Source organism: Triturus cristatus, chromosome 9, assembly GCF_964204655.1.
Source record: "Triturus cristatus chromosome 9, aTriCri1.1, whole genome shotgun sequence".
NCBI classification, from domain to species: Eukaryota; Metazoa; Chordata; class Amphibia; order Caudata; family Salamandridae; genus Triturus; species Triturus cristatus.
In genome coordinates this window covers 411,246,818-411,263,075 of record NC_140592.1, presented here as the reverse complement: position 1 = coordinate 411,263,075, position 16,258 = coordinate 411,246,818, and the positions used below count along the sequence as shown (strand labels likewise).

Sequence of the window (16,258 nt, the reverse complement as noted above, 5' to 3'; positions counted from 1 at the left end):
CACGCTTACAAGTCACAACTCGCTCACCCGTCAGCGGCTGCTGAGAAGTAGAAACAAGTATAATAAAAAACACAGCGAAGCACCGTAGACGTGCAGTACACTCCTCGCATGGCTTAGATTAAAAGGCAATATACAAATAAACCAAACACACAGAGATGATAGACCGAGCGCTGAAACTTTTCAGACACTCACTCCCAGTCAGAGATCTGGGTTGAATTCATCATTGTTCTTTAGCTCACTTTGCCACCCCAGTTCAGAGCTAGCTATATGCACATCAATCTAGATCCTGTGCCTAACGGGAACAGTCCAGCCCGAAACTGCCAAGCACCCAAGTTATCTTGAGTCCAGTGGCAAAGTGAGCAAGGGGCACACGTCTGGGCAAACCCTGCCCAGGGGCGGTTCTAGGATTTTTGGGGCACTGGGCCGAACGAGAATGTGCGAGGCCCCTCTAATTTACATAAGTGACACCTTCTGGGTTCAGGAAGCTTCTTTGTGGAGACTCTTCCTGGGCCGCAGCTCCTCCTCTCAGCCACCTACAAGAACCTCTTTTACAGCTGCCTTTGGGCTGAAGGTGTCAAACTTGCTTGGGGGCTGAGAGTTAAACCTGTGGGGTGCTAAAGTGCAGGCAATGGGCGTCCCGCAGTATCTCTGAATGGGCAGCCGGGCAGGGAGCCTAATTGCAGGACAAACCTGCAAAATGTGTCTCCTTGCAACTCGGGCACCATCCCTAAGAGGCCGAGGGAGGGCCCCATTCCCTCCCTCTCATGGGCCCAGTTGCAAAGAGACGCGCTTCATTCAATTGAATCAGCCTGTGTACACGAGTGCTGGTGGTGCGTTAAACTGGTACGGGTGCCCCATGCTCCGGGGCTGAGTGCAAGGCCCTGGGCAGCTGCGATGATGGATTCAACCCAGATCTGTGAATGGAGGTGAGTGTCTGAAAAGTTTCAGCGCTCTGTCCATCATCTCTTTGTGTTTGCTTTGTTCGCCCTAAGTTGGCAGGGTATGCCAGGTGTGGGTCCCTTGCTCACTTTGCCACTGGAGTCAAGCCAGCCTAGCTGATGAGGGGTTTTACCCCAACACTGGTCCCAGGATGCTTGTTTCCATTCGAGGGAAGACCTGGCTTGGCAGTTCGGGCTGGACTGTTCCCATGAGGAATAGGGTTAAGACTGATTTGCATTTGGCTGGGTCTGAACTGGGGTGGCGATGTGAGCTAAAGAACGATGATGGATTCAACCCAGATCTCGGACTGGGGGTGAGTGTCTGAAATGTTTTGGCGCTCCATCCATCATCTCTTTGTGTTTGCTTTGTTCACACCAAGTTGGCAGGGTATGCCCAGACGTGGGTCCCTTGCTCACTTTGCCACTGGATTTAAGCTAGCCTGGCTGATGAGGGGTGTTACCCCGAAACCGTCCCAGAATGCATGTTTCCGGTCCAGGGAAGACCTGGCTTGGCAGTTCGGGCTGGGTTGCTCCCATGAGAAATAGGGTCAAGACTGATTTGCATTTGGCTGGGTCTGAACTTGGGTGGTGAAGAGAGCTAAAGAACGATGATGGATTTAACCCAGATCTGTGACTGGGGGGGAAATGTCTGAAAATGTTCAGCACTCCATTCATCATCTCTTTGTGTTTGCAATATACAAATAAACATCAGTATCAAGCCAATGGCAATTATGCAAATAAATCATGAAAGCACTTATCTGGCTGCGAAGCAGCAAAGAAAGATGATTGATTATGATTGTTCTACAGTTATAAGGTTATGTGCTGAAAATTACAGTAACAGAAAGAGAACCATAATTCAACATTTTCCAACATTTGTGACAAGAATTTTAAATTCTATTAAGGACACCAAGGCAAGTATTATGCTTCTCTTATTTTACTCCTTCAAAAACAGCAGTCAATCAAAATAAAAGTTTTTAGAAAAATACATTTCCCATGACTCCATAACACTCACCTGACCAACCATAGATACCCAGCCCAATATAACCCTCATGCATCATCCCAGCATCCTCTTTCTTTGCTCCAGACCAAGGAGCAGATACACAGTCCAACGCCCTGCAAAGTGAGAACACAACTAAAGTTCGAGACCCTGCATTGACAGGACATCACCCAACATTAAACAGCACCATCCACCCCAACAGGAGCCTGAATCGGAACTCGGTCCAACGATCTTCTGTTGAAAACTCAGGAGATCCTCCTCTGGATATGAACTCCAGAACAACCAAGGAATTTGCCCAGCTTCGGCAGGCAACACTGTAGACTCAAGATTCAGTTGTCTCAAGTTCCTAGGAAGGAAATAAAATAGGAAGCTGTAAATACTTGCCTCACCAAAGACATATCATATCCAGTACAGTGTCATCAGCGAGGGAAAACAATGGAAATCCATAAAGCATTCAGCACAAAAAGGTAATATGCAATCAATCTTATACAGATAAATACAATGCAATGGGTGGGATAATCCTCGCCTCTGTGTCCTTAATAGAATTGAAAATTCTTGTCACGAATGTTGGAAAATGTTGAATTCTATGTCAGAACCAGAGGCTCTGAATAAGCTTGTTTAAAGCTGTGCCACCACCACAGAAGCAACATAAAAAATTGGTTTACAGTAAAATGACTTAAACAGGGATTCTGCCGACCAATCAGCCGCTTTAAGAATTTCAGTCAAACTAGAACCCAAAGCAAATAACTTGGAAGCCATCGCTCCTCGAGCCGAGTGAGCGCCAAACACAGAGGTATCAATACCAGCCTCACTCGTAAGCCATAACACCCATCGTGCAAGAGTAGCCAAGGTGACTGGGCGTAAAGACTTCTGTAAAGCATTCAACAGTTGTCCCCTCATATCAGTAAGAAATTCAGCAGTACTCTCCTCATAAGCCTTTAAACACTGCACAACGCAAAGTTTAGGATCATCCAGAAAAGCGGGATAGGAAATAAAGAGGTACTGCATTTGGTGTGACAGGAAATCGAGAAAGTACCCCCCTCATGAGAAAAAATCGTCCCTGTGAAATCCAAAGCACGGACATCAGACACCCACTTACAAGAGATGAGACATAGGAGCAAAACCAACTTGGCTGACAATAGCTTTCTAGAAAGATATTGGTTGGCCGGCCAAGACTCCAAAAACCACAGGATCAAAAACAGTATATTTAGGAACAGTGAGCATGACCATATGGATGCCTCCGAACAATTTACAGACTATGGGGTGTTCACCCACTGATTTATCACTGTAGTAAGCTAACTCTGTATATACTATAACAAAGTAAGGTATAGTGTGAACAGAGTCCAGTGGATTCCCAGCGGCTTACAGAGGCTTAAGTCGATAATACTAAAAGCTCTATTTGTGGTAGAATGGTCGAGCAGTTAGGCTTATCAGAGGACTGTGTTAAGCATTTGCTGTACACACTCATGCAAGAAATGATTACACACACTCAAAGACTGAATCAAAGATCAATGGTTTTGTATAAAAAGTTATTTCTTTGTTATTTTATTTTTAGAACCAAGAAGAACTCAGTTGCAGGTAAGGAACAGTTTCTAAGACTAGTAATACTTTTCCAACACAGTATGTATTGTGTTGCAGAAAGCAATAGCATTACTTTAGAGGAGATTAGAAAAACTTTTAGGATGTCAATCAAAAACAGTTGAAAGCTAACAGTTGTTAAAGATAGACAGTCAAATGCAATAGGAGGAATACAATGCAATCCTATGGAAGGAAAACAGGTACATGCCTTAACAGGTATGTACACAAATTACTCTTTTAGTCTTCGTGGTTTAGACCAACACTGGGCAAGGTTCAGTTTAAGGTAGGTACTACACCACCAGCAGCACTGGGGCGGCCGGGTGCAGAGGTTACTGGGCCCAATGTTAGTCAATGAAGACTGGGGACACCCACAAAAGGTGCTGGTTGTAGGTAGGTACCCTTGGTTTCAGGGCGCAGGCCCCAGATGTTAAGGCAAGCACAGGAGGGCCACAAGGCAGAACCAAAGCTACACCACCAGCAGCCCAGGGGCAGACGGGTGCAGGGTGCAAATCAACACTGGCAACCAGTGCAAGCTAATGGAGGTTCACGGTCGCACAAAGAGACTGCAGGCCAGGAGCTGGATGAAGGTGACCATTCGCTGGGCAAGTAAACTGGGATGCAAGGCAAGGCCTGGGCACCATTGGCTGGGCTCCCCAAAGTTGGACAGAGGATGCATGGGTGCTGGATTTTCTTTACCGGAGCCGGTCGTGGTCAGGGTGACCCTTTGTGTTGAGGCTGCAGGCGACTTCGTAGGGTCCAGGAGAGGTCAGCCACCGATGGAGTCTGGGTCTGGATCGCTGGGTAGACGTCACTTGACAGGTGAGCCTCTCTGACTCAGGCCAGTGGGTGTCGTGTGCAGAGTGGGCAGGAGTTGCGGATCCGCCTTGATCCGGAGTCCTTGAAGTTTGAGTTTTCTGGACAAGGCTGCTGTCCTCTGGAGATCTGGTCTTTGTTGAAGAGTGGCAGTCTTCCTGGGGCTTTTGTAAGTCGCTGGCCACAGGACAGGTGTTGCCTTCTTCGCAGGGTCTTGTAGCAGTAGACAGGCCAGTAGTGCTGGTGTCAATTCAGGAGTCATCTTCCCGGCTCAGCTACACTGCATCTTCTTTTGTCCTTTTCTTCTAAGGTCGCAGGAATCTGAGGCTCAAGGTTGTGGGGTGCCCCTAAACACTGAATTTAGGGGTGTTACAGGTACTGGCAGATGGTAGGCAATGGGCTACTTGCATCTTAGGGTAACTACACCCTTTGTATGTCCCTCCCCTTAGGGGATGGGGCATGACCTAACCTGATTGGCTGAAATCCTTCATTTCAAAATAGAGGATTTTCTAAGGAGGTAGTCACTTTGGCCCAGGGTACCTTAGGGGTGGTCCTGGCAGAGAGGGGACACACCTCTCCTGACTACTAATTTTGCTGTTGACCTTGCCACCAAAAGTGATGTTGGTCAGGAAGGCGGGCATCTCCACTAGCTGGAGAGGCCCTGGCTTGCATATCAAATGGCAGCAAGCCTTTAAGGCTCACCAAATTAACTACCAAAGGCGAGCATCCACCTAAAAGCCCAGAAATTCTATGCGCTGGAAAGGAGTCAGAGCTGATTTCTGAGCATTCACTATGAAGGAGGTCTTGGAGAAGAAGAACCGTCCATTCTAAGTGTGTAAGTCAACTGCAGGCATTGGGCCATGAGAATAATGTCAGGTAAGTTGATGATCAGACACACTCCACGAGCACTCAGGGATTCCACTGCTGCCTTGGGGGCTTGGTAAAGCACCAAGGAGTAGAAGATAGGCCAGAAGGAAGGACTTTGCACTCAAAGTCAAAATACTTTATTCGGTTAAAAAGGAATAACCATAAAAGCAACAAAAATACAAATACAATTTAAAATAAAACAATATATAGTTATTGTTACAGGGGAGAAGTGCAGATGATTTCCATATGGACAATTCAATCAGTTAACAGTCCATTGATTTACGTAGTTTAAAAACATTTTTAAAAAATTCTGCCAGCGAGGCAACAATAAATACAGTGTCCATTCTTTGCAATTCTAAAAACGCTGGGCGGCATCTATTTAATTGAAACCCTTTAAGAATTGGGACAATAAATTTCTTGCGAGGCAAGGTATAAAATCTGCAGAAAAATAACACATGGATATCAGATTGCAGGGATAATTCACGACTTTGCACTCATAACAATGATCCTGCCAAAGAAACTGAAGAAAACGTCTGTGTGGCGGGAAAATTGGAACCGAGAGGAGAGATGCTTTCAAATCTAACCGAACCATCAAATCAAAAATGCCCTGCTGGGAGGAATAACACCCCCAGTGTAGCCTGGGACCATTGAGGGGATAAACGCACATAAATAGAACCCAACACGTGGCAGTCTAAGCATGAGTGAAAGGCTCACAAAAGGTGCAATAACGCCGCAACGGGCAAGCCTATTATGAGCAACCAAGAATAAAGTAATAGCACTACTGCAAATAACGTCCACAGGGAAACTATGAGGAACACAATTAACTGGATGCGAAGCAGCAAAGAAAGAGGAAGCTTGGATGATGCATGAGAGTTATATAGGGCTCGGTCTATCATACATGCCAATAGACCGGATTGAAGCAGGAGACTACCGATTTTTCAAGCCAAAAATTGCTTTATTTTAGCTGTCTCCCACCTGAAATTGCATTTTCTACAATAAAGTCAATGAAGAATTTTCATTTTCCCTATTTTTTTATTTTAGATCTCCCACGTCCCTGTCCTAAAATGTTGGCATGTATGGTCTATATGGTTGATCAGGTGACTGTAATGGAGTCATGGGAAATGTAGTGTTTGAAGCTTTTGATTGGCTGCTGTTTTTGAAGAAGTAAAGAAAGAGAAGCATAATCGGAGTCTCTGGTCCTAAAATATAGACTTTCATTTATGTGACCTGGGTGGGATTTTATACGTAAGGCTTCCTTTGTGACGGTTTAAGCTGTGCACTGGGAAGGGAGCTGTTGATGTGTAAGGGACGTTTCCAGTGCTTGCCGGTTGGTGGAGAAATAAATGATTTTACTCAAGTCCAACCTGATTATAGGCCATCATAGGAACCAATAACACTCCCGCTCAAGAGGTCCCGTCCAAAGATGGCCCTCACACCAAGTTCGTTTGGAGAACGTCCTTTGTCTCTGTTTTCAAAATTCCGTCGTCAATACAAGCTCACCCGAATTGTATTGGTAAAGGGACGTTTTCAAGTCCTACAGATACAGGTCAAAATATTCTGATGACTAAAAACGAGAATTGATAGTTTAGGAACCAAATAAGAACCAACAGAATCGGAATATCTGCCAAAAGCTATTGTTAAAAAAATGGTCCCAAATTTTAATAAAGCTGTTTTTAACTTAAAAATAATGGCCGCAAATAATTTTCACTATTAATTTTCTTAGGGCTGCATAGAGCACTCTGGCTTGCGTAGTAAATTTTCGATCTAATATGGCGACCATGATGGCGTCGCTTGGGAGGATACCAGAGGATCACGTTCTGCTTTTCTCTTTCTGTTGTTAAGGCTTAACGTTGTCAAACGACAGCCACCATCTTGGCACAAAAAAAACACACACAGGAAGGCCGATCTCGTACCCTTAACCGGAACCTGTGTTCTTTCATCCAATCCTAGCCCACCAACTCCACTTCTGCACCAATCAGCAGCGCCAGTGTACCAGATGGGCGTGTTTAGCGCAGGAAAGACCTAGCAGGGCGGCCATTTTGTGCTTCTGTGAAGGGTTCGTGGAGCGACTTTTTTCAAATCGGGAGGTGTGTTGTGCAGCCGCAGAGCGCGCGCGCACGGCAGAGGACCTTTTAGGCCTTATCTTGGCCTGTCGTGTGTTCTCATGCATTCTCTCCTTGTAAGATCTTGTTGTTCCTTCAGAGCTGGAACATAAGGGCTTCTGCCGTCATACGCTCCGCTGCATTCCCGCCTCGATGTACTTTTTTGTATATTTTTTTTCTTTTTAGATTTTAATCCCATTTTAATTTGCCGTTTGAGGTCCACAGGGAGAGAGGAGGAGGGCGGCACGAGGTCTACCCACATACTGAGGAAGCTGCGGACGTTGCCACTTCGGCGCGGCCTACACTCGTGGGATTTAAGGCGGAGCTGGGCTAAAGGTTGCATATAGAACCGGAGGACTAGCCAGGAGCAACGCAAGTGGTCGCTCGGCGCCTACGGGCCCGCCATGGAACAGGGCCGAGGCTTCCGAGAGTCGCGCAGCCGCTGTGAGTGAAAAATCCTTTTATTGTGGGGATCGGGAGCGATAGGGTGGAATCCCTGGGGAAGGGTTGAGGTGGGGTTGGACCATTCTTAAGAGATTTCTCGCAGCTTGGGAGATCATAGCAGAAAAATGCCAGAAAAGACTAACCGTTATGTTCCAAACTTGAAAATGCACACTGCTGGGGGGTTTCAAATATTTTAATTTGGACGATTTCTGTTGATAAAAATGTCTATTTTGTGTGGTTTTGATCCGCTAGGGTGGTGTTTGATTAGTTTTATGAATGAATGAGTGGGTTTTCTTCAGCAAGGGTCAAATAGACGACGTGCTTGAGGCAGAAGGTTGTTTAATCAAAAAGTAATGCCTGGATTTTTAGCGGATGGTCTTTTGGTTCCACTCGTAGTTAGACGACAGTGTTCATCAAGGTTCCCTACTGTAATGTTGAGCATCAATGAATGGTGGTCATTTCCGCCAGACAGAGACTGGACACAGCAGACCAAATATTAAGTTAGGTGTGATTGAAGTTTATTTGACCATATGGTGATGTTTTATTATTCTGTAGATGAGGTGGGTTGTAGCGGTTCGGGGGGTACTCATGACATTTTGTATAGGTAGCAACAACACTCGATCGCCGCCAGAATCAAACTCCTGATAAATGGTTATCTGCTAATTCTGATCTTATTGTGGTCGATCCGTTACACATTTGTTTAGTGCCATTCTAGAACTGGCTTCGCTTTTTATCGTGTGACTGATCATCTCAATGGTATTATCCCAAATACCCAGATCCACCTTACTTTCCTACTTGTAATAAAGCAAAAACAGTGAAGTGCTCCACAACTGCTACGGCCTAGCAGTTAAATGAGGATCCCTTGAACATTTGTAGTTGTGTATATATTTTCAGTGATCAACTTGTGTTTGGGCTTTGTGGCTGTTAGGGGTCTGTCTGATGGTGGTAGTAGCAACACCTTTATGTATTATCCGCCTTAAACCGGTAACCCGTGTCTTCCCTGATGCACACCACAACTCAGTTTACTAGTCGGTTGCAAAATTCAGCAATTCCATTGTATTGTGATTGCATTTATTTAGCACTTATAGACCCTGGGTAGTTGCTAAGATTTAGCTGGATGGCAGCTCTTCTATGTGGCGCACACTACAATTTCTCCAACACTCCTAAACTGCTTACAACTGCTTACATCAAATATGTGTTTTTCAAGCTGTTATTTAGCCTAGTGCCATCCATGGCGTACTAAAAAAGTGAGCCGTGTGTTATTTTCCAGTTAAGTTTGCTTTTCTCTTTTTTCCGCTTGCATAGACAACACTAGCTAATCTAACACTGGAAGACTTTGCTGTACAAATGTAAAAAGACTAACTCTTTCTATCTTGGCCTGGATGGCACTAGGCTTAAAAACTGCTAGAATGCTAAATATTATGCTTAAAAACTGCCAGAAGACGACTTCTGAAGTGAACCGTTTCGGAGTTTTGTAGAGTGCTCCATAAATGGAGCTGTTCCTCACCTCACCCCTCTCCAAATCTAAAACTTAGGAATTATTCTGGGCTGTCTGCTTCCACATTAATCATGCAAAAATGGAACACGCCTGTAAAAGGCGTTTGTGGTTATTTTAATGCTGTCTTAAGCACAACTTTCCTTGAAGAGTGCATTCATTTCTAAGCTGATCTCTAGACCAAGGGTCTCCAACCTTTTCTGTAGCAAGAGGTGCTTATGTTAAATGAAAATCATACTACTAAAATTAGTGATGTAAGAGTGAACATCCCATTCAGAAGTGATCGTTTTGGTGCATTAGACAGGGTTTCCAGCAATAATGTAAAAGGGCTTGGAGAATTTAAACTGAAATATTACATACAAATCCTAGCTGCAATCCACCTAGCACCAAGGTATAAATATGAGTTATAAATCTACCCAACTCATAATGGCTTTAAGCACATTAAAAACAATTAAACTATTTTTCTACAGACATCAGCTTAGATTTGTGAAATTCATTGTCTTGAATACATGCAATAATTCAACCAAGTAAAAGCTTTGATAGTCGTATCCTGGCCTGCACACAGGAGAGCTATTCACTGGTAGTTGGAGAGATACTGGGTAGCTTACCAGCTACTTGCTGGACTCCTAGACATAGCCTTTTGGGGGATGCTTCTCCGAACAATGTATTTTTCTGGGAGGAAGCACCCATCAAAAGAAGGCACAGGTGTGAGCGGTCTGCCCGTTGGCTGTCATAAGCCACACTGAAAGTGTGATCCAAGTGACGCACAATGCTGGGCCTCATCAAAAGAGCCCCATTCACCTTGCACAACAGAATCCACTGTTGCATCTATTTCCCTACTATCTTCCAAAGAGAGGGCTTTATAAAGTCTAATCAGCAGTCCCTTACTAATAGTCTACCTTGTATTTCCTAAGGGACCCCTGACATCTTCAAATGCAAATCATGTTTCTCTCCACAATCTTACATCCTTGAATTACACACCAAGTTCTGTTTCCCTAGAAGCTAACCTTAACTTACAACTGCTGATTGTTTCCGCTCCTTCTTTTTTATTTATTTATATACCAGTGTGCTCTCTTTAATTCCCATACTTTGTGTACCTCTTTCCTCAGCACAAACCTACTATAGGTCGCACACAGGTTTGCCTTGGTCTCTATTATTGTATTTCTGCAAATTGCACACGACTTATTTACAAGGCACTATCCTGTTGCAAGTGACTGTGTTTTCCTGGCAAAAACGTCTTTGAATCCGTTGAGTATCACCTGTTTGGGGTAGTCTGTTGGCTTTGTGCTAAAGCATTTTTGGGGGGTTTGTTAAACAAGCAGCATTATTTTCTACCTCTTTATCAAACTTTAATTGTAATTACTCATTATTTCTAGTTGATCTTGACGATCATTGCGCTCCAGATAGAGGTGATCCTCGTGGTGGTGGATACCCCTCTTTCCGTCAAACATCCATAAAGCAGGAAAATGAATTTGCTTTTGACAGAAGACCATTGCTGCAAAATCAGCCTGTTCACCCAGGTAAGAACTAAGCCATGATGGAAGAAAACAATCTTTGACTATCAATATCTTTGTAGAATTTAGCTTGCTAGCCTTAAACACAAATCAAATTATCATCCCTTGAAAGCCTCAACTTTTCACAAGTTGTTATCCAGCTACTGTAGGTTATGCTTTTAGGCAAGATTTCGTGGGCAATGAAAGCAACTCATTTAAGTATCCACAAGAATGCTATTGCTGGATCCGATTCCAGCATTCCTTTATTTATTCCTTGAAATCTAGACTAAATCTTTCGAGTGGTTGGTTCTCTATTAAATCAGGGTTTGAGGTTTCCTGGCATTTTACATGGAAACTGCTTGGAAATGGACTGCAACTTTGTTTGGTTAGAGACTATGTTGGTGTACTCTGGATACACTCTTAGGGAAGTGGCTGTTTGAAGACATTTTTCATCAGTTGGTTCCTTCTATCCTGCTATTTGTGTGTGACACTAAGACTATAGCTGTTACAGACAATGGATAGTAACTGTAAAATGGCGTTATTGTGGGTGTGTTTCTTCACTTACTACTTGTATTCAGTGTGGTTAAAATGGAATCACATCCGCATGGATACTAAGCCAAAACATGGCTAGTTCTGGAAGTTTAAAATCACCTAATGATATCCCTCTGCCCATATTAAACCCTCCCCCCTTAACAGTTAAACACTTTAGTTCATGTGGAGGAGCTTTGCAGTGGCCAATCTTAATATTGCCTAGCGATTTGATGAGCTGAAGCTTTTTTTTGTTTGGCAGTCAAAACAGAAATTAAGCAAGAACAACCTACTCCTGGTCGCAAAAGAGGTTTTGATGAGAGGGGGCCAGGATTCCCTGAACAGAGACCTGCAAAAAGGTAGGTATATCCATTTTTTTATTTTTTTACATGTTTCTTTAATGTTTGCCATTGTTATGTTACATCCTTTTTGATTTAGGTGAGTTTCATTCACATGATTTAATGTCAAAGGATTTCATAGGAATCATTTCTGGGACCCAGCTGCCCAATTGACTTTTATTCCCTTCCAAATTTGAAGATTTTGAAGTCCACTACTTTTCCCTGGCTATTTCTACTTCTGTTTTAATTTACAGCAGCCCACTGTATCTTATCTGAGACGTACATGTTCTACTTCCAGGGCTCCAGCATAAGTCTGAATGGGAATAGATTTGCACATTTAGGCTGTAGTCTATAAACATTACCACAAAAACATTCTAAAACAATACATACAATAAACGTGTTAAAAAAGACACCCAATAAATACTTAAATACAGAAACGTAAGTGAAATTAATCATGGTTGGGAATCTCATAAAAACCCACCAACTCCCTTACATGTTCCCTAAAAAACCTTTAAAAAAAATCCCCTGCATTGCGAAACCATAATCAGTCCAATAAAATGTATGCACGTTACATTGTCTTTGTGCCTTAGGTCCACATACCCTGCTCATCACTACTTTTGTATTCCTATCTGCAGAACGTGGGTTTATCCCAACCCTAAATTTTAAGACTGTCCTTGAGCGTAGCATTAAGTAGGGCACCGATATATGGAAAACTATCATAATTGCTTCAGCTATGTAACAGAAATAGAATGGAGGATTTTCTCCTCAAATACCGCTCACCCTCATCTCTTGTTTAGTTTGCTTCAAGAAAGCATAGCTCCTGTTTAGTGAATTGCGGTCCTTGTTTCCAATCGTCTGGCTTTGTCAGCCTGGTACAGAGATCCTTTCAGCTATATCTTAGTTGAATAGCCCATTTCAATTCATTATTCTCTATCTCTGCTTTACAGAGTTGCAATATTTTGCGTATGTCTTCCCTTGTTAATCCGTGCCAAACCTTTAGAGTGGCTACTACCCAAAATAGTTCCACACCATGAGCAGGCACTCTACCCTCCCTACTTGAACCATGCATGGAGTCCTTTCCCGCATTTACACTCTTCAGGATTCCAATCCAGTTTGCCCCTTAATGTTAGTACTTCCACCCCATACTCGAATTGGAGGCGAAATGTTGCATTGAGAGCAGACCATATGTTTAAAACCCCATATCGAGGACCATGCAGTGATTTTCAATGATTCAACGTTCATTTAATGTGTTAAGTAAATCCTCTTGAAACGAGAAACAAAATGCCGAGCTTCCTTAGCATTTCCCACATTAACTTTTGGTCCACTAGATCAAAGGCGGTGCAGAAGTCAACAAAGCAGCACAATAACCAACCTCTTAATTCTATTGACTTCCTTGCCCATAGACTAAAACAGTGATGAGTTGCATGCTCCATGTTCCTTTTTCCGGGCTCTTAGGCTAAGTTTTACCCTCCAGCAATTAACGACCTGCTCTCCTACCTGGTTATACCATTTCAGATTACCCAGCTCCTCTGGTATCTCTAGCATCAAATAATCTATCATCAAGTACTTTTAGACTTTCCTCTATCTGTTTTATGAGTCTAGGGTACTCCGCTTGCAGAGGAGACACATAATCTCTGCTCACGCTGTCCTACCCTAAATATCTGTAAGGGCCAGTGATCACTACCGCTCAGTATGCAAAACTTCAAATCCTTCCACTGAGCAAAAGTGCTAGGCATTGATAAGGCATAGTCGATTGGGCACCTGGCCAGTTACACAAACAGCCATATATAGACCAGTGACTTCGTGCACTGGATATAGAAAAGATTCCTTGGGGTACCTTGTTAACAGATATCAGGTCTTGATACATCTGGTCATTAGAGGTAGGGTCTAGCTTATGGTTGAAATCCCCAGATTATTATCAACTGATCTGAATGTTCTGTACAGATTGGCACTAGGTCTATCTTTTTCCCTGGGAGCCACTATAGATCTCAATTTGGCATGCCAGTATCCATCGACTTTTAACCTTCAGTGCCATTGCTTTATTGGCTATTTCAGCCGATACAGTTGTAAGGAGCCCTGTCTGGGAGCAGACTGCCAAGCGAACGTAGCGAGCATTAGAAATCTATCCAACTGATCGGCTGCTTCGTTCACCCACTTCTCCTATGAGCATATTATCTCAATCTTCCCCAACATTTCTTCAATACCGATTTGGGTTTAGAGCTTCCTATAGTCCCCTATATTTCAAGATGCTTTCCTCCAGTATTAATACCGGATCAGATAGACACTCAAAACAGTGGGTTCTGCTCGCTTGAAGTCCTTCATAGGCCATCTTCCTATAAGTTGGTAAATGTTCATTTGAGTTGTGCTTAGACTGGTGTGGTTTGTCAGGACACTATGTTCTCTCTCCCCACATCCGCCCCAGCTCATCCACATGTATCAAACTTATGCCTTCATTCCATAGCTCTTCCTCAGCCCTCACCAAGATCTGCTTTATGTATTCAGAATAGAAGAGTACCTTCTTAAACTTTTCCCCCTCGATTTGGTTCTGAAGTCTTATCTGCCAGTCTTCCCAGTGGTTCAAGATATACCCATAAACGACTCCCTTTGACACTCCTTACATTGTTTCTTTTATCTTTTAATCCTTCTTCCTTTGACCGCCTCTCAAATTCTACTCCCCTAGTCTAGGATGAATACCCACTCTTCCCAGGTTGTTTTAGGCTGGCCTTCCTCTAATGACTTGCTCCAGGGGACTTTTCCACCTTAAATGACTGGGGGAACCCTTGCCCTAACTGTTGCAGGTCTTGGGCGTTGCATCTTATTGGGCCTTAGTTGGGTAGCTTTTGCTTTCCTCTGAATGCTGTTGGTCCTCTACCTTCCTCCACTTTCACACATCTCTTGTAGATCTGTCCTTGAAATCTTAACAGCTGACCCGTATCCTCTCCCTGCAGTATTAAGGGGGTGAAGTATTGACATTAGAGCACCAATGATCCTAGGGTTAGACTGTTCTGATGGTGTATTCTTTTGTGATCATTAACTCGGTTCTAGCTATAATCGTTAAGTTGTGTTTAAAGTTAAGAACAGAGGTAAACCTATGATAAACCCTTGTTTGAGAAGAGTGTGCATACATGTTCTTTGATCAACTTTTGGGTAAGTAGATTTTTTTTTCTTTTTTTCAGAGGTAGAGATCAACCTCCAGGTGATGATGAAGACGACAGTTTTGACGATACCCTTGTGGTCCTAGATACATGTAAGTTTTCAAGCATTTCACACAAACCTTGCACCACATTCACTTACCAAATCCTTCTAAAGATGCATTCAATTATTGACACTTAACACTAGTCAATAAAATGGTCTATTTTGACTCAGAACTATAATGCATGGTTGCTGTATAGTGTGGCTTGTGAGGGAAGCGTTTTGTTATACTTCTATTTCATAGTTCTCTCATCACACTTTATGGTCAGGAAAAATTAATTTGTCTGCTTTTTCACATTCATTTAGATAACTAAAATAAACTTGCACTTTAGATATTCAATGCGGCTTGTTCATTAGAATGCTTTATTACAATCTGACGTCATTTCATTTTTTTTTCTACAATATAAACTTAAAGGTACTGATCATAAGTAGTTGCTCTGCCTGCGAAAATAAAGAGTACTGGCTGGCGTTACAAAGCTAGTTCTGTACCTTAATGTAATTATCCTTTGTTGGCATCTAGCAGGGGTTTCGCCCCTTTGTAATGCTGCAGAGTGGACGCTGACTTGCACAGATCAGACAGGTCTTGCTTAACATGGCAATTTTAGGTGTTGCCGCCCCCCCCCCCCCCCCCTTACTCCCTCCGTAATTTGTATTTTATCTTTGTTCCGTACACGATTCTCAGTTGCGTTCAGGTGAAAAACTGACAGTTGCCTATATTGCATTTTTGTTAACTTTTTTTTTTTTCTTCAGACAATTGCGATCTCCATTTTAAAATAGAAGGCGATCGTTGCACTGGGTATCCTTTGACCATGGAAGGATTTGCTTACCTGTGGTCCGGAGGAAGAGCAACCTATGGAGCCAACAAAGGACGAGTCTGTTTTGAAATGAAGGTTAGCATAACCTTTCTACTTTTCTGACGGGCATATGTACTTTGACATCATTTTGTGACAGCTGGTAAGAGTTTAAGCTCAGGTCCTCTGCGCTCTCTTGGAAAAATTTTGCACCGTGCAACTCTGCTGGCAGGACTCAATGCTTGTGCTTTTCTGTACACTATAAGTGCTATTTAATGTGATTAGAGCACCCGTTATTTATTCCCTTCCTCAGTAAAGTTGGCTACCACCAACTCACCCCGTTCTATTTGGTAACTGAGTGTGGTAGCAGTGGATGTATGAACCAGAAGCACCAACTTTCTCAACTGTACCAGTATAGGTAGGATCTCTTCTGGCCTATCCCCATTGCAGACGCCAGACACCTTCATTGTGTGGCAGTGCATTTTTTATTTTACTTTTCTTGGCATTCTGTGTGGTTGCTTGTGTTAACTGCAAAAAAGAGGGAACGTTGCAATTTGGGGTGACTTTGTATCAGATTTGTCTCCTCTCCCTTTACCCACAGGCATGTTCTGCTGGTGCAGGCAAGGGGGATAAGCTTGCCATTCCTGCTTTGTTTTGTCTCCTGCTCAAATGGAATAATCAG

General features: G+C 43.2%; 1 protein-coding gene across 2 annotated transcripts in view; it reads left to right on the top strand.

Moving 5' to 3' along the window:
• The first annotated feature begins 7,154 nt into the window (after positions 1–7,154).
• Positions 7,155–16,258, top strand: part of HNRNPUL1 (heterogeneous nuclear ribonucleoprotein U like 1) — a 95,688-nt gene continuing 86,584 nt past the window's right edge. For both annotated transcript variants that reach the window (XM_085625283.1, XM_085625282.1), the window contains exons 1-6: positions 7,155–7,280; positions 7,513–7,739; positions 10,611–10,754; positions 11,518–11,614; positions 14,770–14,840; positions 15,536–15,675. In XM_085625283.1, the coding sequence (XP_085481409.1) occupies positions 7,700–7,739; positions 10,611–10,754; positions 11,518–11,614; positions 14,770–14,840; positions 15,536–15,675 (492 nt within the window). In that variant the 5' untranslated portion in view covers positions 7,155–7,280; positions 7,513–7,699. The remainder of the gene's footprint in view (positions 7,281–7,512; positions 7,740–10,610; positions 10,755–11,517; positions 11,615–14,769; positions 14,841–15,535; positions 15,676–16,258) is intronic.